The sequence below is a fragment of the Ranitomeya variabilis genome, chromosome 6 (assembly GCF_051348905.1).
Source record: "Ranitomeya variabilis isolate aRanVar5 chromosome 6, aRanVar5.hap1, whole genome shotgun sequence".
Classification (NCBI taxonomy): domain Eukaryota; kingdom Metazoa; phylum Chordata; class Amphibia; order Anura; family Dendrobatidae; genus Ranitomeya; species Ranitomeya variabilis.
This window is the reverse complement of record NC_135237.1, coordinates 256,646,290-256,671,337: the sequence shown is the minus strand read 5'-3', so window position 1 is coordinate 256,671,337 and position 25,048 is coordinate 256,646,290. Positions and strand designations below refer to the sequence as shown.

The following is a 25,048-nucleotide window of genomic DNA, read 5'->3' as shown; positions in this document are numbered from 1 at the left end:
GTGACCGCATACAGTAGGAGGCGCGGCCAGACCAGGAAGGAGCGAGGGAGCGGGTAAGTATTTTCTGACCAGCGGGGGGGCGCACAGGGGGTGGGGGGGCGGCGGACACATGGATCTTTATTTTTAACACTATTCTTCATATTTTCTCTATAGCAAACGCTGCTACAGGGAAGATATGAATACCGGCTTCAGCACCATGTGGGGGGGACAGCGCTTACTGTAGCGCTGTCTCCGGCACGCACACGGACCCCAGACGGAGAATGTCCGTGTGAGGTCCGTGTTTTACGCGGACCCATTGACTCTATTGGGTCCGTGTAAAACGTGCGCTCCCACGAACACTGACATGTCTCCGTGTTTGGCACACGGAGACACGGTCCGCAAAAAATCAATGACATCTGAACAGATGCATTGATTTTTATGGGTCTACGTGTGTCAGTGTCTCCGGTACGTGAGGAAACTGTCACCTCACGTACCGGAGCCACTGACGTGTGAAACCGGCCTAAAGCTTAGTATATATGAAAGCAGCATTGGCAGTGTAAAGTGTAATGGCTGCTCTCTGCTCTCCTGAACTTACTGCAAAGCTTGGTGCCATTATACCTAACACATCTGCAGGCTCCTCTCAGCTTCCATGTCTCCGGCTGCTAGTGTTGCAATACAGCAGAGCTATGAGAGCTGCAGCTGCTGACATGTTTTGTTATGAGACAAAGTTCAGTTCTACTGTTCTATGTCAGTCACATGACTCACATTGGAAACCCCCATTTCATTTAAAATAATCTCTGGAGGCAGATTCTCATGCTGATTTACATATAAGAAAAACAAGGACTTCTTTGGAATAAGACATCAGATCACAGATATCAAGGTATCACTTTATTCAGCCTCCTATTACCTACATGCCCATATAGATGGCCTAGAAGAGCCGATTCTACTGACAGATTCCCTTTAATGAATGTTAAATATTCATGATCGAATATCATCCTTATAATGGCTATGTGTTCAGTTTCAGGACCAGCATACATTTATGGAAGGTGCAGGATTTAGTGAGAGTTAGGACCACTATGGTGCACCTTGCTCATTTACTGCGCTAAAGCCATTGAGTTTGTATTTTATGGAGCTTGTACTTTAATTTTCATATATATTTCCAGAAAAAAATGTAAATGGGGACTCCTCCTGATACTAATTAATGACACCTCACAACTCAGCACTCGTATGAACATGGACTCTGTGACTCTATACAGGGCTCCACTCAGTACCACAGAGTCACCACACAAAAGAAGAGAACCAACCTGACGTCAAATGTTCCCCACTGTACGACAAATGAGGAACAAGCATCTGGTACTGGAGCATACATTCATAGAGTAGGGAGATTGTGTAGTGCATGTACCAGTACCACCTAGGGGCTCCATTTTTATTTCTGATAAGGAATTATCTCTTTTTCAATTCCATAGTCTGCAGAGTTCTCAAAATCCTGGTAAAAAAACAATTTGAGCTGACCATCCTTTTCCCTTTGTTTGCTAGCATTATTCTATTGGTTCTTAATATTTTAGTAGTAAATTCTGCATAAGTTCACATTGACCATGATAAACAAAGCCATATAGGTGATTCCTAATGTTATCATTATTGAGGAAATTCCATTACCAAAGAGCTCCCATAATCATCTACTAAAAATATATAGAAAAGCAGCCTCCTAAAATCTATATTTTATTTTTATTTTCTTTGCCTGTCCCAGGTTGAAATCTTGTTTCCATTCCTACGGTAAAGTAAGACTTGATGCTTCTCTGATATGGGGCAACCATTGAGTAGGTTCCAATGGCCACAGGTTGAGACCCTACAATAGAGAGTTTCGCAGCCTGTGCCCCCATGCCACCAAATATTTCAGCTCTATGTAATCTATGTAATACAGACAAATTGTGGCTTCAGATAAGGTAATTTTGTCAGTTGCCATATGAACTGTAAGTAAAATAAAATATTATTGTTCTATAGAGGAATAGTATGAAATAAAGCAAACTCTATTCATAGCTCTATACTCACCATGTGTTACAGCCTTTTACTGAAGCCTTCTCGTTCCCTTCATTTATGGGGCAGGGGTTATTCTGTGCAGGTGATTTAGTGGCTGGTCAGTAACTGTTGCCTTAATTGAGTTCTATTGATGTTTATTAAGTCTCATGTACAGGTCAAGTGCTCTTTTATTCAGGGTGAAAGCCGCACTTCTGCTTTGAGGAGTGACATGACCCTTTTCCCTTTTTATAGTAAATAAAATAAAGGTCTGTCTCAGCTTTTTCTCCTAAATCTTTTGTGATCCAAAAATTACATCAACTGCAATTTCCACCGGAGACTGGCTATGATTAAAATGTCTTTGCAGTCTGATACTCTGCAAAATTAGATATGTTCATGTATTGTTCTAAGGCAATAAAAGAAAAGGGAGTCTAAATATATATTTGCACCCGGGTCATTAAAATTAGGTCAAGCCGACTGTGAGGAGGTACCTACACCTCTGTTTGATGTGATACTTTGTGTGCTCCTTTAGATAGAAAGCCCTTAGGGTTTCATTGAAGTCATTACGAATATGAGCCTTTTATCTGCTTCTTTCAATTAATTGAATCTGCAAAAATAAAATATCATTTTTAAAGAAACCAATTTTTTTGCATAGTGGTGAATGATTTACTGTAAGTGTAATTAAAGGCTCATGTCCTGGTCAAAGCAAGCAGTAGTGTCAGCCTTTAGCTATGGTTTAACACAATCATACTTGATCCTTCAACACTTGTAAAGCAAGGTAAGATCTTTTTTATTATTATATGTACTCTGTTATAAGTTACAAGAACAAGCTGGATGAGTGCAGAAACCATGCCTATTAATGGCTTCATTAAGTGGATTGTACATGCAGGGTATCAGATAGAAGGGAAAGCTGTCATTAATTTATGTTTAGGAAATGTTTTCTCCTTAGTACAAGGATAATGAACCATAAACATGAGCAGCAAGGATGGAGGAGACAGGAGAAGCTGCAGATTTCATATCATTGTGTTTTGGGGAAAACAGAAGATTATCCTACATTTCTGGTAGGATGAGGAGAGGCAATGATTGCAATCTGAGGTTGGATTTTAATAAATGTGAATGGGTCATGTAATGTAGCCAGCACCAAGAACAAACTCACTTTTCCTGTAGGAGAATATACTATTTCCAGATAAAAACAAATATAAAAAAATATATATATGTATATGTATGTGTATATATATATATATATATATATATATATATATATATATATATACATATATATATATATATATATATATACTAATCCTTTACCTGCTGTATATGTGAAGCCTGCTTAGGGTTGAGGTTTTCTATTTATGTAGCAATATGTCATTTATATAATTATAGTCATTATGAGTTATTTAACCCTTGTAATAAAGGATTTTTTACTTAACTGAGATTAGTCCTTAATATAACATGGCAGAAGGGAGGTTATTGATAAATAGGTTTTATCAGAATGGCCAGATAAGAGGTTATCAGTGTTGGGAGTTGGTTGAATATTACTTATTAGAGTTGCTTTCCATTGAGACCAAGATTTTGTGAAGTAATAACTCTTGCATTGCCGGGTATATTGGAAAAGAACAAGTTGCTATAGCATTAGAAGAGGTCATGTTACTTCAACATCGCTTTAGTCAGAAGACAATGACTGAAGTCTTAACAACCTGTGTATTAGATATGGGTCATTAGAGGGTGACCTTGAACAAGTCTCTGAAACTCCTTTTACTTGAGGCACAGCATGGGAGGCTTGCAATATTAGCTTGTGCAGCACATCGTTATTAGACAATCTCAGCCCTCAGTGCTTGCTATTACTGCTGTGTGGAGACACTACAAGAAATGGAGCTGTGTAGTGACACTGAGAGGGGATATATGGGAGGCTACACAGTATATATTGGACAGTCTCTTTCATCGATCTGCTGCTTCTACCCTGCTGGCTTCTCTTGATTAATGACATCTACTGTGACCTTTCCCATAGCAGTGATACCAGGTGTTCACCACACCACACTACTGAAGCAGTGGGCAACTAACTCTCCAGCAACTTTGTGCATAGTCAGATCTGCCCAGTGCAGCCACACAAGGGGCTGCAGTAGATGTCCTGAGGCTGGGGAGTCATTTCCAGCAGCAAGCTCCAGAATCCCACCCTAGTGAGAGCATGGAGTTACCTGGCGGCTGCTATGTGTCCCCCTGGACAAAGAACACATTGAAGGCATGTGCTGGAGGAGCAGAATAACAGGTCGCTGTCAGCGTTACCCTGCCAGGTGTGCAGCTAGGTGATCGCTGTACATCGCAGAAATAAAGCTCTGCCCTGCTCCTGCGATGGAACATGCTGCAGCAGATTTCATTTCTTTTACCCCTTGTCAGCCTGTCATCATTTGTGTTGGTGATGGATGATCTGGGCTCAGCCTTTGTAGCTACAGCAGAGATTACATAAAGGTTCTCGGCCCGGTTATAGGTGCTGGGTTCACCCTGGGCTCAGGAGGAGGGTGGCATGGTGGTGGCAGCACTGCTGCTCCTTGTCCCCTGCATGTTGCATTGCCTCCATGTTGTGCATTGGTAAATACTTGCTCATGTCACATAATAACTCTGCGATCAGACGAGGTCAGGAATGGGATAAATGCAGTCGCCAAGGAAGGGATGAATAGGTAAAGACAGCGTCCTCCAGGATGAGGGGCACTGCCGGCTGTAGGAGGGCTCCGCAAAGGCACGCTCAGGGGCATGTATGTGTGCACTCTTGGGGATAGATAGAGAGATATAGTCCATGGGTAAAGGTTTCACAACTTCCTGGAAAGGTAATAACAAACAAGGACATGTATAATAGGCTGTTTCATCTGCAACCCATGTGAATCACCATCAATTACAGATTTTCGAGCAGAGAACTTCAGTTTTATGCCGTTGCCAAGTTTTCGTTCTCTGATATTAGAAAGTCACAAATAAGCTATAAATTGGGAGATAGATAGACAGACAGACAGATACAGATAGAGAGGCAAACATAGATAGATAGACAGACAGATATGGGATAGATGATAGATAGATAGATAGATAGATAGATAGATAGATAGATAGATAGATAGATAGATAGACATGGGATAGATAGATAGATAGATAGATAGATAGATAGATAGATAGATAGATAGATATGGGATAGATAGATAGATAGATAGATAGATAGATAGATAGATAGATATGGGATAGATAGATAGATGGATTGATATGGAATAGATAGATAGATAGATAGATAGATAGATAGATAGATATGGGATAGATAGATAGATAGATAGATAGATAGATAGATAGATATGGGATAGATAGATAGATAGATAGATAGATAGATAGATATGGGATAGATAGATAGATAGATAGATAGATAGATAGATAGATATGGGATAGATATGGGATAGATAGATAGATAGATAGATAGATAGATAGATAGATAGATAGATAGATAGATATGGGATAGATAGATAGATAGATAGATAGATAGACAGATAGATAGATATGGAATGGATAGATAGATGGATAGATATGGAATAGATAGATAGATAGATAGATAGATAGATAGATAGATAGACAGATAGATAGATATGGGATAGATAGATAGATAGATAGATAGATAGATAGATAGCTATGGTATAGATAGATATGGGATAGATAGATAGATAGATAGATAGATAGATAGATAGATAGATAGATATTGGATAGACAGATAGACAGCTAGATAGATAGATAGATATGGTTTAGATAGATAGATAGATAGATAGATAGATAAATAGATATGGTATAGATAGATAGATATGGTATAGATAGATAGATATGGTATAGATAGATAGATATGGGATAGATAGATAGATAGATAGATAGATAGATAGATAGATAGATAGATAGATAGATAGATAGATAGATAGATATGGGATAGAAAGATAGATATGGGATAGAAAGATAGATAGATATGGGATAGATAGATAGATAGATAGATAGATAGATAGATAGATAGATAGATAGATATGGGATAGATAGATAGATAGATAGATAGATAGATAGATAGATAGATAGATAATAGATTAGTTCTGTATGGTGCCGCACATAAGTAATATGAGTATTAGATGAGCATTATATGAGCATTATATGAGTATTATATGAGTATTATATCAGTATGAGCTGAGAGTGTGAGGCATTTCACTGTGCAGGGCAGCGTTGATCAGGGGGAGCGCGGCGCTCAGTGGCGCTGTGCAGTGTAACGTCACTCCCGTCCACAGGCTCGTGGAGTGATTGCGGCGCCTGGGGACTGCGCGCTCCTCCACTCCATAGTCAGGTATGATACACACACCAATGTCTCCATTACCAGCCAGTGACACGGTGCCAGGCGCAGCTCACCTCTAGTCTGCGGGAAGCAGAGCCAGGACCAGGCGGCCACACAGGTAACATCACCTTCATTTACTTGTTTAGAGCGCGGAGCTGGGAGCCTCGTGGACTGGGCACCTGAGTGCAGTGATGGCTCTTGCATGCAGCTCAGTGCCGACCGTGCTATAGATAGATGGGCACCATATATTACGGATATATTACCTATGGGCACCATGTATATTACTGAGGTGCACCATGTATCCCAGCATTAGTCGGGTCTATAGCTTGTGTAATCGCCTTTGTTTCCTCCAGATGAGCTTATTCTGGAGTATTTCATGGAGAAACTAACTCTTGCCAACTTGTAGCATGTGCAGCACTCGGCTCTGATAATGATCGCTGGGGTCTTTGGTGCTAGTACCACATCTGACAGTTACCTGCATCCTGAAGCAACTTCCTAGGACTGTGTGAGCAGACAGGATGGTCCCAGGGTCAGAGCCCAGCTGCCTGCTGCTATACCCCCTGTCATCTCAGGAAAGTTTGTCTGATTGTCAGTAAGTGGAGACTTCCTTGGTGCAGCTTATGTGTGGGCAGTGAGTCCAGGATTGGAGCATGTATAAATGGCCTGCAGGTATTTAGTCCATGCACTGAGCTGCACAATGCTCTCAAATCTGCTGGGGGGTGAAATGTGAATGAATGAGGTGGTATTCATGTACCCTGGCTCCAGCAGTGACACATGGAGCAGACTGCTGAGGCCCCACTCGGTGCCATTCACATGTGACAAGCCCTAATGTGCCATATGGCTGCCAAATCAAAGGCTAAATGTGAACTTAGCGAAGATCAGGTCCCTGGGAACAGTGGGGGGACCTGTCCTTCTAATGTGGAGATTACAGGAGATCACATCTAAAGAAGAACGAATTTATTATAACTTTCTATGGTCAGGAAGAAAACATTGTGAGCAGGACACACAATGCATCAGCCACTTCTATTAATTTCACTTGTCCGAGAGCTCAATGAATTTTTATTTGACAGCCTTTGTTATGTAGATCAGATTGTTTGTAGCCGGGCAAGACACTTATTAAACCGGCAAAATGGCATGTCAGCTGCGGGGATTACACATGCCACTGTCTGGAGTGGAGGGGGGACCCGTGTCAAAGGATTGCTCGTCTCCTAGGACCATATATATGTATATTTAGTAGAAAATGTTGATGCTGTATTTAATATTTTGGCTGGAGATAGATAGATAGATAGATAGATAGATAGATAGATAGATAGATAGATAGATAGATAGATAGATATGAGGTAGAAAGATAGAAAGATAATAGATAGATAGATAGATAGATAGATAGATAGATAGATAGATAGATAGATATGAGATAGATAGATAGATAGATAGATAGATAGATAGATAGATAGATAAACCATATGGGCTAATAAACTCCTTTTTCTTCATTTATTGGAGTGCTGCCTCCTTTTTTCTTTTTTATTATCTATACAAATAGATAGATATGAACTAGATAATAGATAGATAGATAGATAGATAGATAGATAGATAGATAGACAGATAGATATTCTGCAGCAAGTTACTAGAGACTTGGAGGTAATGCGGAGATATGTATATATGTATGTAGCACTGTCATCAGTAATGAAAGCAATTAAGAAGTATATACTTTATTAGGTTTACAGTGGTCTCCAGATAGTCATCAATCACTCCCAATCGAGCTGTCAGCAGTGGGCACATTCGTTTCTGGGAGGCAGTCTTCCAGCTGGGGAAAAGAAGAGAACACCGTCATTAATTAGAGTGTGACCCTGGGGCTATCCGCATGTCTGAACCCAGGCAGCTCTGAGCAAGTCAGCACACTCTAGCTGAACAGACAGACCTGTACCTGGGCTGCACTGCCCGTCCTGTGCCAGGGCACACATGCCCCGCCACTCACTTCCACTATTTCAGAATCTTTGGTTTCATGCTGCTCTCTGATATATATATATATATATATATATATATATATATATATATATATATATATATGTATATGTATATGTATATATATATATATATATATATATATATATATATATATATTGTATTTAATGTAAATCTGTAAGTTCATGTACCCTGGAATGCCCCCGCTGCAGACATTTCTTGCATGCTATATATTATAATGCGTCCTTAATTTAATCCGCAACAGGCAGCTTACATTACACATATGAGATATAAGGAACTCTCGGTAACTTTTCTTGTAAGTGCAATACTCCCCAGATTAATTAGCATCATCTTAAGATGATATCAACATTTCTGGTGAATGAAACATCAATGTATAAGAAACGAACTGTTTTCTTGACTTCAGTAAATTGTTCCTGGCGCATAAAAAGTCGCATCAGAAATGAATTTTTCGTTTTTCGTTTCCGCTGCAGATTTTAGTGACCTGCACTTTTCCGAGCTTGACAGCCAGGTATTAGCAGTGTAATACAATTAATAGATTGTTACAGGACGGTGTCAGCCTGTACAAACCTCTATTAACTATATTATGTAGCAGGAGTAATACACATAGGCACTGCATTTTCTATGTCAGTCCTTGGAGTTCAGTAAAAAGGCGCATTTCTACCTCTCTCCTTTGTAAATTGGGCTAATTATTAGTGTAACAGCTGCTCATTAATTAATTTCTAATTAAAAGTGCTTCCCATCCTTCAGTGGGTAAGGAGATAAAATCATTAGTGTGTATGGCAAGGAATGTTTCAATCAAACCCTTCGTTTGCTCGCCCTGCACGAGTGCTGTCCAAACACCTATAATTACCTTGTCCGACCACTCGCACGATCCATAAAAGCGATCAGTGTTTGCACCCTCGGATGCACCGCTGCGGGGAGGAAAGGGTGCGGTGACGTCACAGCAGGCACCTTCCTGCTGCTGCTGCCTATGCTGGGCTCGGAGTAATATTGTAGTAAATGGGCTTTGGAGCAATATTCCGGCTCTTTTCAGTATATTGCTAGGTATGGTGACCCGAGGAAGGAGTAGAAGGATGAAAAGTTACAGCTGATTTTCTTCTCCTTCTTCTTCCCTCTTTAAGCATCTGGGACCCAGTTGTTCCAGAAGGAAGCTCCGCTGCAGGAACCCGAGCAGACCCCTCTCCTGCCTTCCCTGGGGCTCGGGCGTTCATGTAACATGTCATATCCTCAGTTCGGGTATCCGTACTCCTCCACTCCTCAGGTAAGCGCCATGGCTGGAGGGACTGATCATGTGAGCCAGATAATGGAGGGGGCAAGTTCATGAAGAAAATCCTAATAATAATAACAACTTTCCTGTTTAGTACATTAGGCCAGAGACATGTGGTGTTATATCGTGCTACCTGTTAGAAAGATGGAAGACTTGGGAAATGAAACTTTGCTTTCTCTATTCTGTTAGTGCCTGCTGTTATAGCCTTCCATGTAGTCATCCCGAGATTCTGCTCCCCGTCCCGTCTTCTCATGGTGTGACCTTCCCCCCTAGTTCTTGATGACCACCAACTCACTGTCAACCTGCTGCGAGTCAAGTGGAAGGAGTCTCTCCGAGCCTGGAGCTGCCGCCTCTGCGCAGACCCCCGTCTACTGCCCTGTGTATGAGAGCCGGCTGCTGGCCACTGCCAGGCACGAGCTCAGCTCCGCAGCGGCCCTGGGAGTCTATGGGAGCCCGTACACAGGCTCGCAGGGCTACGGCAACTATGTCACCTATGGCACCGACGCCTCGGCGTTCTACTCTCTGGTAAGTGGCGGCTGCTCGCTCGGGATTCACCACTTATTCTGCAATTCCCCTGAAATAGTCACTGACTGCATATGCAGATGGAACAGAGCGGAGTTTGTAATTTGGGGCTATTGTTTTCCAAATAACTGCAATATATATATATATATATATATATATATATATATATATATATATATATATATATATATACACACACATATATATGATACACGTTAGTCTGTGTAACACATGTAAGTCTAATATTACATTATGTAAATAGTACATGCACGTCTATTAATATATAATATTTGTATATGTATATAATACATGTAAGTTCAATAATACATTTTATATATAAATATATATATATATATATATATATATATATATATATATATAGTACATGCAAGTCTATTTATATATAATACATGTAAGTCTAATATTACATTATATATATTTATATAGTACATGCAAGTCTATTAACATAATATATAATACATGTAAGTCTAATATTACATAATGTATATATCTATATCTATCTATATATATGTATATATATATATATATATATATAGCACATGCAACTCTATTAATGTATATTGTAAACATATATATCCTCCAGAGCCCCCTGCAGCATGCCTGGGCTCCCATTTATCTGCTAGTATTACATCTATTCCGCAGATTAGCATAGAGTATTTATCTTCTCCATTCTCACCAGATAAACAGGAAGTGACAGCTGGAGATGGATGTTGTCAGTTCTTTTATCTTTTGTTGTAGTGCAGAATATGTATGAAATGTGTATGAACTGCTTCCCTTATCTATAAACATATTAACAGTAGAATGAGTTTTGGGAGAGGGTGTATAATGCACTCATTCGTTATATATCCACAGGAGCAGAAAGCAATATACAATTGTGTCATGAGAATGAACTAATTTGTCTTGTATTTAGCATTGTGTGTTATATTGAGATTATTCAGCTGTGTCTGGGAGCCCCGATAACAGTAGGGATTGTGAGTAAGAAGTCTACTTCTGATAGTTACTGTGTAGGAAATGAATAGGCTTGTATATGTATGCGGTCATACAAACATTCTTGACCTTATGTTACAGAACACATTTGATTCCAAGGATGGCACGGGATCTGCGCATGCGGGCATTGCCCAGACTGCTGCTTACTATCCTTATGATCACACCCTGAGCCAGTACCAGTATGACAGGTAACTGATATACCAGGCACTATTCTCTTTGCAGTATCATACTGTCCTTTCTGGGTGGTACACTCATTTCCATGGTTAATTGAGTTTATTGAGTTAAGGGTTACATATTAGTACTTCATAGATGAGCCAGTCATGTTATACTGAATGCCCCATATAATTGGATTTTATTACCCCGTCTATAAAGAGAGATGCAGAAGCTCCCCGCCGGTGTATGCTAGGTCATCTACTTATTACTTTATATTGGATCAGTTCAGGACGTGAGTGGAGCACATGTTACACTACGTTGTCACCAAGCAGGTGTGACATGGTGACACGTTCATTACTTGCACTTATGAGCATAAATGTTGTCCGAGGTTCATCCTCCAGTACATGTGGCACTATCCATACCTGACTTTTGCTATGGGGTCATATATAATAGTATTAGTATGCCCAACGCTTTCACTTACAAGTTTGATTCTCAGCAGTTTCCATATTTATACTGATAGTTATGTCTTACTGTATCACCAAGAATCCCACTTTTCTCTTAAACTCCTTGTACCTCTACGCAGGGTCATAGTGTCCTTTAATGTCACAATTTTAATTGAAGTGTCATAAGACATTTCATAACAGCAGAAAAGCCTCTAGGACAGGTCAAGCCTGTCTCACTTGTTCGCCCATACTTAGAGTTAGCAAGTGGTATATATAGCAGGCAATGTATAGCGCCTGATTCACCAAGCCTTCCCTCTACTGATTAGATCACGTCATAAGTTAATAAATAAAGAGGTGTACAATCTGATTGCCTTATGTCCTGATATTTTCAATACTTTTCATAATTATATATATATATATATATATATATATATATATATATATATATATATAATCATTACATTCTTTGGGGAGAATTGTTGAATTGTTGAGTAAAATATAGAGGAAATGGGGCTAAAACACATTTAAGCTGTAAAATCTTAACACATTAATTATACGTTATTTATTATACAACTTTTGGCCTTATAAAAACTAAATAAGATTTGATGCCAAGGTGGATATTTTCCAAAATATTTCCCAAACCTGCCATGAATCATTAGACTTGGAAGTGTTAGGGCCTACTTTGTTAACAGTCTCTCCTACACATGAACTTTTCTAGAGTGCTAAATATGTAACTTTTCTCTTTTAATGAGTCAGTAAAATGAAGGCATAAAAGGTCACCTCCACAATTAGAGGGATTAAATAACATTTTGTAGGAGGATTTTTGAATTGCCATCATCTGAATTGCTTATTTTTACCTTTTCTGTTCTGTACTGTATGTTACCTAATGTGTTCTGAAAAGGCAAAATAGTCCATAGGGGAGGTGAGGCCGCTGTAGATCCTGCATATTACTATCACGCCTAATCACCTTTCCCAATACTGTGCATTACCCCAATTTATAGAAAATGTACTGTCCTGTGCTGGCGTTTTCCACAACATATTGCTATGCTATGACTACAGACGTTCATATTTGATGCATTTCATTGTGATTCTGTGGGATATATGTGAGAAAGCATCCTCACTAGTGATGAGCGAGTATGCTCATTACTCGAGTTTCTCCGAGCATTCTCGAGTGGTCTCCAAGTATTTTGGTGTGCTTGGAGATTTAGTTTATGTCGACGAAGCTGCTAGACAGCCTGAATACATGTGGGGATTGCCTAACAAACAGGCCATCCCTGCATGTGTTCAGGTTGTCTAACAACCGAGTCTCCGAGCACGCCAAAATACTCAGAGACCACCCGAGCATGCTCGGAGAAACTCGAGTAACGAGCATACTCGCTCATCACTAATCCTCACCACAGATCTGGATAGAATGTACGATGTACGGGTGTCATTTGGGAGATGATACCAAAACTGAGGGTGGCCAGTCCCCTGTTACTGGCTGAGAAATGACCACAACCCTATTCTGAAACTGCCGCTCCCCTTCTTGGCATCCCCTAGATTCCTGACAATTCCTCTGCACGAAAAATATACAGGTATATATGGTGGCCATTCAGATGAATCCATATAAGAACAAATCTGAGCACTGTTCTGACTGATAAAGGGGCATTCTGAGGGGGTCTCCCTGTATGATGTTCATCTGCATTAATAGGGCAATGGAGGCATTAAGAAGAATCAGTGAAATCTGTTGACAGAAAACATAATGAATTTCACTTACTAAGAATTAGTGCAGAGCAATATAAATCAATATTGTGGCCCTGTTAACAGGCAATGCGGCCTTTCAGAGCAGGCATTTTGGAAATCACTGTGTCGGTATTTGCTTGGATTATGATAGGTGCTTGATACCAGTTAAATTCATATGTGATCAAATTTATTATGTGTGTAGTATTTATATTTCAGTAAAAGTCTGTAGCGTTTTGAGTGTTAGATAAGTACAGCAATACAACATTGTGTCATGTTGTGTATGATTATTCCATGGTCTTAGTACCATTATCTACATGAGAAATGGCTTACATCTTCTTTACTACATGCTGTATATCCGACACTTTATGGATGTGCATTTCGCTCAAGATGAGGCATGATTTCTTGTGTTGGCATTCCAACTCTTTCAGAAAAGTTATCAATGATATCTGTGAACATCTAAAAATACATAATAGCGCCCACACACACACACACACACACACACACACACTACATATATAGGATAGATATAATTATACAAAGGTAAGGCCAAATAAAAACAGACAGTGTTGTTAAAGTTAAAGTTATACCCCAACAGATTTGTCAAAAACCATTTAGATTCCTTTCAGAGTCAATACTTTTTATGGGATGCCAAACTACAGAATACTCCCACAAATGTTCCCACATTAATTGGTAACAAGATTTGTAGCTTCACACACTCCAAAAGTAATTTTTCAAATAAATTAATTCAGTACCATGTTGCAAAAATGAGTACACTTCAGATTAAATCATAGGAGTAAAGCTAAAGTTTGGATTAAAAAAATGTAATTAGCAAGAATGAAATCACTGGTAAGTTTAACTATTCATTAAACAGGTGTCCAGCAGACAGTTGACTATAAAAGGGCGTTACTTAGCAAAGAAAACGCCTTTCCATTTCATGCTGTCAGCAATGGCACCACATGGAAGAGAAATGTCACAAGACTTGAGAAAGAAAATAATTTATTTACACAAGGAAGGTTAAGACTACAAGAAAATCAGCAAAGCTTTACTTATTAGTCAGAATACTGTAGGATAGGATAGATGTTGCAATATGTGACTAATTTGTTAATTCCATTTCTATAAGATTTAGGGCTGTCTTTAATAATCATGGAGGTCATACAAAAGGCTAGATGTAGTAGTTTTTTTTATTTGGGGTGTATTCACTTTTGCATTAATTAGTTTGAGAATTATTGAAGATTTTGTAATTAAAGTTACATTATTAACCTTACTTTCATGTATGAATGAGTAAAACAATGTAGTATGAAAACTCAGTCTTGTCAATATTTTGGAAAATGTTCTTGTGTTCAGTGAGATATTGATTAAAATTTTATACAGCACTTCCCAGAAAGTTTTTTTTTTCCAAAATAATCTTGCTGACAGACAATGGAAAAAGTTTTTTCTCCTTACTTTTAGCATTCTTTTCTAGGTTTATCAATCTTTTATTGGTCTGCTTCCTATTCAGATGACTTCATGGTATTTTATGTGAAGCATACAAAAAAGGTGATAAAACATAAATGTAATCAAAGTTTTAAAACCCCTGAAAAAACGTTTTATGCTACAGTGCAGGATGTGATGTTTCATAAAAACAGATTCTAGGTAGTATGACAGATCAGTTGCCACGTTCATCTATTGAGATTTTGAAGGAAACTGTTTAATCTCATAGACCTGATTCTATAGAAGTGGGAAAATCTTGGCTGTGGCATGACCTCAAGAAATATTTATTTTGTGACATCAGCCCAATTTATTTGTACTGAGTAAATGGACATCACGCGCCAAGGACATCACCTATGAACTATTCTCAGTCTGTAGGATCTGTTTCCAGTTCAGCCACACAATACCATCCTGACATAGAAGCCATGTTCACAGGCCTCATTCTCATTCACTATATGGACAAAAGTAGTTGGACTCCTAAACGTTACATCTACTGAAGCTACTGGAGCGATTCTAAATCCACAAGCATTAATATTGAATTTGTCCCTCCTTTACAGCTAGGACAGCTTTCACTCTTCAGGGAAGGCTTTCTACAAGATTCTGGTTTGTCTCTGAGAATTTCTGTTCATTTATCTAGGAGAGCATTTGTGAAGTGAGATACTGATGTATGACAAGAAGGCCTGGCTCATTAGCTCTTTTTAGGTTTCCCCAAAGATGTTCAATGGGGTTGAAGTCAAGTCTCTGTGTGCAACTCAAGTTCTTCTATACCCCCTAACCATTCTTTTATGGATTATCCTTTGTGTACTGAGGATAGTTGTGTTAGAACACAAAATATAAAAGGGCCTTCACCAAACAGTTAACACCACAGCTCACACAGTGATGACTCTCTGAATATAGATAATGTAGTAGATGTTACCTGCAGTCCTATGTAACACCACAAATCACACAGTGATATCTCTGAATATAGATAATGTAGTAGATGTTACCTGCAGTCCTATGTAACACCACAAATCACACAGTGATGACTCTCTGAATATAGATAATGTAGTAGATGTTACCTGCAGTCCTATGTAACACCACAAATCACACAGTGATATCTCTGAATATAGATAATGTAGTAGATGTTACCTGCAGTCCTATGTAACACCACAAATCACACAGTGATGACTCTCTGAATATAGATAATGTAGTAGATGTTACCTGCAGTCCTATGTAACACCACAAACCACACAGTGATGACTCTCTGAATATAGATAATGTAGTAGATGTTATCTGCATTGCTACCAGTCACGTGACTGGACCCCTCCCCACCTGTGGTGAGTCATTAGCTGATTGTGAAACCTAACTATGGCCATTTTCTGGCCATGGGTGGATGGAGTTTCAGCCATTCGACTAGCAGCAGCACAGAAATATCTTAAATGGAATCTGTCACCCCCCCAGATGTATATGACCTATTAATATGGGCATACAGGTAATAGAAATGTTACACTAATCCTACCTGTCTGCCTCATGTTATCGTTCTTGTTGTGGAGAAATGTTATATTGCTTTCCTTATGCTAATGATTTCTTCCAGGCTCCGGGGCGTGTGGTGCCTGTAAGACGTCCCTGCCCCCTGTGTTCATTACAATACTTACCTCCTTCCATGCACGTCAGTTACGGCCCCAGAATCCTGCCCCCTGCACTCCCTCAGAAATACATACCTTAACCTCCCTTATATAGGCACTGCATTTGGGGATCTAGGACTAGTGTAACATTTCTATTACCTGTATGCCCATATTAATAGGTCATATACATCCCGGGGGTGACAGATTCCCTGTAGTGAAGTGTTTAGAAAAGTGGATGCTTCTCTAGGTGTTTGTAAAACCAACGTAATTAGGAGAGTACTCCAATATTTTGGTTCCCAAAGTGTCTAAAAGTAAGCCAACTAATCGCTGCTGTAAATTTATACTAGACAGTATACGAGACTGGAAATGCACCAGGTTCAGCAGCCTGCATGAGCTACTGTTGGAAATTTGCTCTACTTTAAGGTTGTCTAGTTGAATTAATTGTTAGCTGTCTATTAGGGTATGTATTAAGCCACTTCAGGAAGACACAGGCAGTCATTTACCCGATGTGGCTTTGTTGGTAGCTTTGCCGTCATTCCTCCAGCGATTACATCTTTCACTCTCTGCTTTCAAGTATAGAAAGTGGTTGGCTGCCTGAAGAAGGGACAGATTGCTTCTTTTAACCACTTGAGGGTTTCTGAAGCCTGAAGCCGTTAAAAGAAGTGACATAGGACAGAACATGTGTACAGTAGTACAGTATTATGTGCCTTGATGGGAGGTTTTACAACGTAGGTTATAGGCAGAAAGTGCTAGAAAATGACAATGTGTGCACATACAGTACCTTTACTCAGGATAAGTAAGACTGCTGCTCAGTAAGGACAGTTTATACCGGACAGGCCTGATGGTTGAAACAGACATCCAGCATTGATCCTTGATATTTTTGTACAAAAGGGCACTGCTTATAATTGGGCAGCTGTGAAATTAATGTCCCTTGAACTTTCCAGCTATGCTCATACATTACTGCAATTTTTTTGCATTTTTGTTATCATGCTCAAAATTTATGCCAAAAACACATAATGTAAAAGTTACACCGTAGAAACTGTCTAAATACACATGCAAAAATTCACAATTAAATGTAATTGGTTAAAGTAAATTAATCTGCAATTAAAGGGAACCTGTCTCCATGAAAATGCTATTCAATCTACAGGCAGTATGTTATAGGGCCGGGGAGCTGAGCAGATTCGTATATAGTTTTGTGAGGAAACAATCAGTATAACTCGTGTTTTATTCTTTAATCCTCTTCTCTTGCTGGGATTGTCAATCCAGTGGGCGGTCCTATCAGCGACTGACAGCTTTCTTTGCATAAGTGCTTACAGAGATAACTGTCAATTACTGATAGGACCGCCCACTGGACCGAAAATCCTAGAAAGAGCAGGGGATTAAATTATTAAAACACAGGTTATACAAAATTTTTCCTCAAAAAACTATATATCAATCTAGAAGGAGAAAGGAAGATTCCAGAGTCCAAGGTAAACTTGTGAAACACACGATCCAGCACTTGTGAGAGTAACATTTATTGAGTGGAATAAAGCATATTCAAATAAACGGACTACAGTGACATTTTCATTACTGTTGACACCTCCGCGTTTCGAACAATCTAGTTCTTAGTCGTAACACTTCCACTTTTTCATGGTGACATATTCTCTTTCTTCTGCAATTTTATCCATGTATTTCCCACTTTGCTTTGCAATGAATAAATCCCATGGTGAAAATCCGCTGCACTTCTGCTACAGATAGGCCTAGATGCAAATTTGTAAATAAACAGCATGCACAAAAATCAGTGACCGACTTGGGTTTAAAACCCCATTCATTAAATATGTACTGTATTTTCCTGTGGAATTTCAATGCTAATTCCGCAACCAAAGTCCAGAGAAATAATCTGCTGTGTCAATCAGCCAGTAGAATAAAGCTTCATTTACACTGAAAGATCACCGTGAAATAAGTGTAGTTAAAAACCCACGTTCCATAATAATCGGCCCATGCAAACAGTCTACCAATTATCCAAATGAATTAGAAAAATGCTCATTTAGTGTGTGAAAAGATCTTTTTTTGCAGCACAGATCATCATTATTCTCAGTGGCGTAGCGTCCTGTGTAAACAGGACTCGTACTGCTGAGAAGAATGGCAGCCTGTGTGCACTGATCTATTACAGATCGTTTAGTGCACATTGTTTACTATGGTCTATCTGTGCAAACAGGCTATTAAGTGATCGCTGATCGGTGAAGGTGGTATTGTGCCGCCAGTCAGTGCACATTAGTTTCCTCCACCACCTGGATACAGTCAGTAGGATGATGAGTACAATGTACTGAAAGTAGTAATACAAATATGTGCATTACTATAAATGCCAATGGGAAGTAAACATCTTTCCCTCACATGTATAAACAAAACCAGCACTGCATTAAATGTGATGCTGCAGCTTTAATCAGGATGTATGAACCAACCGTAAACTGAGCATTACATGCAGTATTACAGACTTAAATCCAATCATTGGACTCATGCATAAAATGTTAGGTCACATATCCTCAAAACATGGTATCTCATATAAGGATTCCATAAGTAAATATTGGTTCACATTTACTAAGGTATTTGCACCCATTTGTGGGCTAATTCACATGTGCATCCATTATCATCAAAAAATCATAGTGTGTGCTCCTTTGGTCCAATTTTTGGGCCTAGATGAAAAAGTAAACATTTTTATACTGTTTGTCTAAAGGTGAAGTTTTCGACTTATGGAGAGTGACATGCCAGGTCTGGCATGCCAGTATGAGGAGACTTAAACACCTTGCAATGCTCCTCTGGGAAATGAAATATGCAAATTGTTTCTTCAGAGAAAAGAGGACTTGAACTCTAGTACCACCTACTGGAAGTAGCAAACCTACAAGTCAATATCAAACCTTTAACGTGCCTTGCTGTATGACTTAGGATAAAATCTAAATAAGAATCTTAATTTGTAGACACGCTGTTTTGGGGTATTGCCCCTCATCAGTGCAAAGTATTTGATTTGGTGAGAGACTAAGACTGGGATCTAAGGGGTAAGTTTTCTCCTAATATAGAGGTGGACACCATGTCTGAAAATTGATATTCTGATTTGGCTTTTATCCTAAGTCATATTGCAAGGCTCGATAAAGGGTCGATAGTGATTTGTAGGACTGCTGCTTCCAATAGGTGGTGCTATAGAGTTCAAGTCCTCTTTCTCTCTAAAGAGGCAATTTACATATACTGTTTCTCCAAATACATCCTGAGCTGCCCTAAGACTGTATTCAGATGAATAAGGTAAAGCTTGTATTTGTTTCACCAGTGAAAAATGCCAGAGTTTTCATCAATGTGTGTCTAAGTGACCCAATAACTGGAGTGGATAGGAGTAGAGCATTCATCACTTTTCTCTGCATATACTCATGGCCCTATAAGGAAAATCACAAATTGGTCCATTGAATTTTTGGGCTTAGTGTTCCACTTGAATGTGAGCATCGCCCATGTTGACAGGCCCTAAGTAAGCAAGATGCGCCAATTTTATCATGCAGCAAGGACCAACTCTGATATGTATGGCTTATCTTTCATCTGCCTCACTAAGTTTAAGCTCTCTCAGAGTTTCTTTCTACATATACAGTACAGACCAAAAGTTTGGACACACCTTCTCATTTAAAGATTTTTCTGGATTTTCATGACTATGAAAATTGTAAATTCACACTGAAGGCATCAAAACTATGATTTAACACATGTGGAATTATATACTTAACAAAAAAGTGTGAAACAACTGAAAATATGTCTTATATTCTAGGTTCTTCAAAGTAGCCACATTTTGCTTTGATGACTGCTACACGGACATGCTGCGATCTTAAAAGACGCTCAGCATGTCCGGAATCGCAGGGCCGCTGGGTGCGTGTTACCACGCATAGTGGAGACGGGATTTCATAAAATCCCCTCCACTATGCTGTAACATCTGGACGCTGCGTGTTTGACGCTGCGGCTCTGCGCAGCGTCAAAAACGCAGCGTTTCCTGAACATGGAAACATACCCTAACACTGTACACCATCGCACGGAAAGCCCAACGGCCGGGAGGAAATTATATTGTATGCGCTACTGAGGCGGCTATCAGTCAGTGCCGGGACATGGTTATAGCAGCTGCTCACTGAGTAGATGTCGCAGACGGCCGCCTCTCTGTCTCTGAAAGCTGGAGGCTGCCGGAAGGAAAAAAGTTAAATTCCTCCTGGCAGTCGGGTCCTCAGTGCGGAGGTCACATGGGTTTAAAGCGCTAAGAATCTACAGATTAGCCCCATATCTGCAGGTTAATAGGGTTTATTTGACATGACAGGTTTTCTTTTATATCAGTTGTGTCCAGCCCTTGTATAGATGAAGTAAAGGGGCACATGATCTTATGTTAATGTATAAATATATGAGGGGACAGTACAGAGACCTTTCTGATGATCTTTTTAATCATAGACCTGAGACAGGGACAAGGGGGCATCCTCTATGTCTGGAGGAAAGAAGGTTTAAGCATAATAACATATGCGGATTCTTTACTGTAAGAGCAGTGAGACTATGGAACTCTCTGCCGTATGATGTTGTAATGAGTGATTCATTACTTAAATTTAAGAGGGGACTGGATGCCTTTCTTGAAAAGTATAATGTTACAGGGTATATACACTAGATTCCTTGATAAGGCGTTGATCCAGGGAACTAGTCTGACTGCCGTATGTGGAGTCGGGAAGGAATTTTTTTCCCCAATGTGGAGCTTACTCTTTGCCACATGGTTTTTTTTTGCCTTCCTCTGGATCAACATGTTAGGGCATGTTAGGTTAGGCTATGGGTTGAACTAGATGGACTTAAAGTCTTCCTTCAACCTTAATAACTATATGTAACATTTGACAATTGGAAGCTGAGCCTAATTATTAGACAGCATTAGTAAATGTGTGCTAATCTAACAATGTTTAACTAGCCTCAAGGGAATCAAATTTTATGGGCTTGATTCATCATTTGTGTTTATTTTGAGTCACTTTTCTTTTTTGGTCTTGTTGGCTTCACTGATAATTTTTGAACTAAATTCATCAAAAATAATTTAAACACAGTTTATTAATTTTGCACCAAGTCAAAAAACTTCTTTTTTTTCTGTGTTTAACAATTCTTGTCACTTAATAACAAAAAAATTGCACTTTTTTGCAAAATATCGCAAAAATTGCAGTGTACATAAAAATTGTTACAGGTGAGAGGAGTGAAGTGCATTTACAAAAAAATTTGCAACTTTTTTGAAAAAATCGAAAGCCAACCAAGCAAAAACTCTAAGCCTCACCCACAATGGGTAACTAAAAAAACAAAACAAAGGTGAACACAGATAAAATAGACTTAAAAAAGGAGCAAATGGAAAGATGAATTTGGTGCAAACCAAAAACACAGCATAAAACACTAAGACGGTCAATGCATTAACATTGGAGCTGTGTCCACCCTTATTGAAGGGCTTGGTGGAGTAGGATGTGATGGGCATGCCACCCATATTGGTGTAATTGGCCAAGACTGGCGTATAAATGTCAAATATCACAATATTTTTGTGCAATTTTGCATACTATTAACGTATTTTATGCCAGAATTCTGGTATCAATACCTGAATTAGGCCCTATATGTCTAATCACATTAAAATCTAGATATATATCATACTAATAGAAATCTTGCCTGCTGTTGGTGTCTGCTGCCACTTTGGCTAGTCTCAAAATCTGGAAAAATATACCCAGTACATAGACAAGAAAATGTGGTAATGAACTGAAAGCCTTCTTGATGGAAAACGGTGTATTTAATTGTTCCAATACAATCTTATTGGCTGAGAAAAGAAAAAAAACACAATCTACAAGTCTAGCAGGTGAAGATTTCTCACCTTCCAGAAGATAATGCCTTTGTGTTAGGTGAATCACAGAGCAGCAGCCTCAGATGCTTGGCATTCAGGGCTACCCAAAGCTCTGCATCCCCTTGCCCTGAAGGGATTTAAAACGGTTTTACCTTACTGCATCTATTATCCCTAAAGCAGCACAAAACCACTTAAGCCATCTCAACCTTTTTTTTTTAAGACCACATGGGTGCCGATGACCTTTCAGAATAGTGTGCATTAAATATTCAGCTGCAATCCTCTGTCTTTATACGTTTTTACAATTTCATCAACAAAAGCCTGAGACATGGCTAATAAAGGAGTAGGAAGGAAATATTTATATTAACAGTTATATCCTCAGGTCATTCAAATTTATCCTTTTAAATCTGGCTTCCTGGGAAATATGACCTGAACTCTCTGAGATATTAACCATGGAGTAGCACAGTCTGTAGGTCACCATATTATTGGCATTGTTGCAATACTTTTGCATGTATTAAAATCTACATGTGGCTTTTTAACTTGATTTGTGCACACAGCTAGCTGGTATAAGGACATTAATTTATTAGCAACATTGTGTTATTAGGTATGGAACCATGGATGGAGGTACGCGCAGGAAAAATGCTACTCGTGAAACCACCAGCACCTTAAAGGCCTGGTTGCAAGAGCATAGAAAAAACCCTTACCCCACTAAGGGTGAGAAGATCATGCTGGCCATCATCACCAAGATGACCCTCACCCAGGTGTCCACGTGGTTTGCCAATGCCAGAAGGAGGCTTAAGAAAGAGAACAAGATGACTTGGCCACCAAGAAACAAATGTTCTGATGAGAAACGACCTTATGATGAAGATGAAGAAGATGAGGAAGATGAGTCTACAAAGGACAACATTAAGAATGAAAAGAAGACAGAAGGTTGGTATCCTTTTTGATGTCCTAACTTTATATGTAGGTTACTTGTTTGTTTTTTTAATAATTTCTAAAGTGCATGAAATGAATTTTGTCTAAAAATCCAACTTATGAAGGTAGGTTATAACTTCCTTAGCAAGATGCTCTCTTCTCCATAATAACTGTTACTTTGCTCAATGTCCTGCATGTGTCACAATAATATTATAGAACTGGCTGCATTTGTACAGAATAAATGTTTAATATGGGGGAATAATAATTCTTCCTCTGCACTTTTATTAACAGAAGAAGCCACCGGAAGAGAAGACAAAGACCTAGACCTTAGTGACCTTGATGACTTCGACACAATAGAGTCTGAAAGTTCTGAATGTGAGTTAAAACAACCATTTCATCACCAATCACAAGAAGGACACCAAATGCGGACCAGGGATTGTGCCAATGACCATTGTAAAGACGTTATTCTGAAGATGCCACTTACCATTTCTTCAGTAGACCAAGAAATTGATAGGGCTAAGAATTGTCTAAAAAGTGTTGTGGATGAATGCGACCAAGACTTAATAAGGGTGAGACAAAGAGGCTGTGAATCCAAACTGTGCTTTCAGCAGCAAAGTCAACAACTACTTGATTCCAAACCAAGAATTTGGTCTCTGGCTCACACAGCCACCTCCTTAAATCAAACTGAATATCCATCGTGCATGTTAAAGCACCAGGGGGTTTCCTCTCCGTCCTCATCCTCCTCCTCTTCTTCTTCTGCTGTGTCCACTCCAGTTTGTATTATTGACAGACGACAGGATTCTCCTGTAACAAGTCTCAGAAATTGGGTTGATGGAGTTTTTCATGACCCATTGTTCAGGCACAGTACTTTGAACCAGGCTCTCACCAACACCACCGTTTCTTGGGCCACCACTAAAGGATCAATTCTTGAAGCTGGTTCTTTAGGACGCTCTGTTGTGAACCCTACCAATATGACAAAAGGACAGGACAATAATAAGGAATTTATTACATTTCCCAAGTCTGGGAGCAAAATGTTCTGCTCATAACCTAACAGATAGTAGTTTATAAAGATGTGAGACTTTCTAGCAGAAGACATGCCAACTCATCGGGTTTTATTCTAATCCAGGTCCATGGACTCATGTTTCAGATTATGTTCATCCCTTCATCTTTGTTTAAATGATCTTTTCTTAAAAAGTCTCAGTGTTGTGACAATTATTTATATCGATGTCTAAAGCACGGACTTTGCTATGTGTTGGAGTAATTGCTGTTTACAAACCAGAAGTTTACAAAGATAACAAAAAGCTAGAATTCCAGGTTCTATCGTATGAACAGCATGCTAGATTAGTAATGAGCCATCCAGAAGATTTCTTTGTTAGTGATTCACAAACCGCACTGCTTTCAAGTTTACACAATGCACATATGTCGGATGTACAGAAATGGCATTTCTATTTGTTCACTCCAATAAATGGTCTGTTTCAGAGATTCAGAGATGCAAGTCTGTCTGTTTGCCCCCCGAATATATGGGAAGGTTGTTACATACAACAGCAGAAAGTGCAAGGGATGCTGTGTGACTGAACTAGAGACAGATAGATATGGAATAGGTAGATAGATGATAGATAGATAGATAGATAGATAGATAGATAGATAGATAGATAGATAGATAGATAGATAGATATCGGATGGACTGCTTGAGAAAAGCTCAGTAGAGCTGAAACATCGCACTGATATGTGGGTCTAAAATAAATCCTACATTTTTTTAAAACAATGGAGTGCTGCCTTTTTTGATTTCTATGGAAAGTGGATGACCAA

General features: G+C 39.1%; 1 protein-coding gene across 2 annotated transcripts; it reads left to right on the top strand.

Annotated features, from left to right (window-relative positions):
* The first annotated feature begins 6,240 nt into the window (after positions 1-6,240).
* IRX4 (iroquois homeobox 4) lies at positions 6,241-24,721 on the top strand. 2 transcript variants are annotated; one of them, XM_077269602.1, is made up of 6 exons: positions 6,241-6,443; positions 9,430-9,569; positions 9,849-10,100; positions 11,187-11,293; positions 22,929-23,254; positions 23,531-24,721. In XM_077269602.1, the coding sequence occupies exons 2-6, from the start codon at positions 9,525-9,527 to the stop codon at positions 24,283-24,285; spliced, it is 1,485 nt and encodes a 494-aa protein (XP_077125717.1). In that variant the 5' UTR covers positions 6,241-6,443; positions 9,430-9,524; the 3' UTR covers positions 24,286-24,721. The 2 variants fall into 2 exon arrangements, with proteins under 2 accessions (XP_077125717.1, XP_077125718.1); XM_077269603.1 differs by lacking the exon at positions 6,241-6,443 and adding an exon at positions 9,335-9,352.
* The last annotated feature ends 327 nt before the right edge of the window (positions 24,722-25,048 follow it).

Bases quoted from the DNA above. Each gene is read 5' to 3' on its own strand.
- IRX4 (XM_077269602.1), top strand. From the start codon at position 9,525: ATGTCATATCCTCAGTTCGGGTATCCGTACTCCTCCACTCCTCAG. The intron at 9,570-9,848 runs GTAAGCGCCATG...CTTCCCCCCTAG, and splicing joins CGTACTCCTCCACTCCTCAG to TTCTTGATGACCACCAACTC. The intron at 10,101-11,186 runs GTAAGTGGCGGC...CTTATGTTACAG, and splicing joins CCTCGGCGTTCTACTCTCTG to AACACATTTGATTCCAAGGA.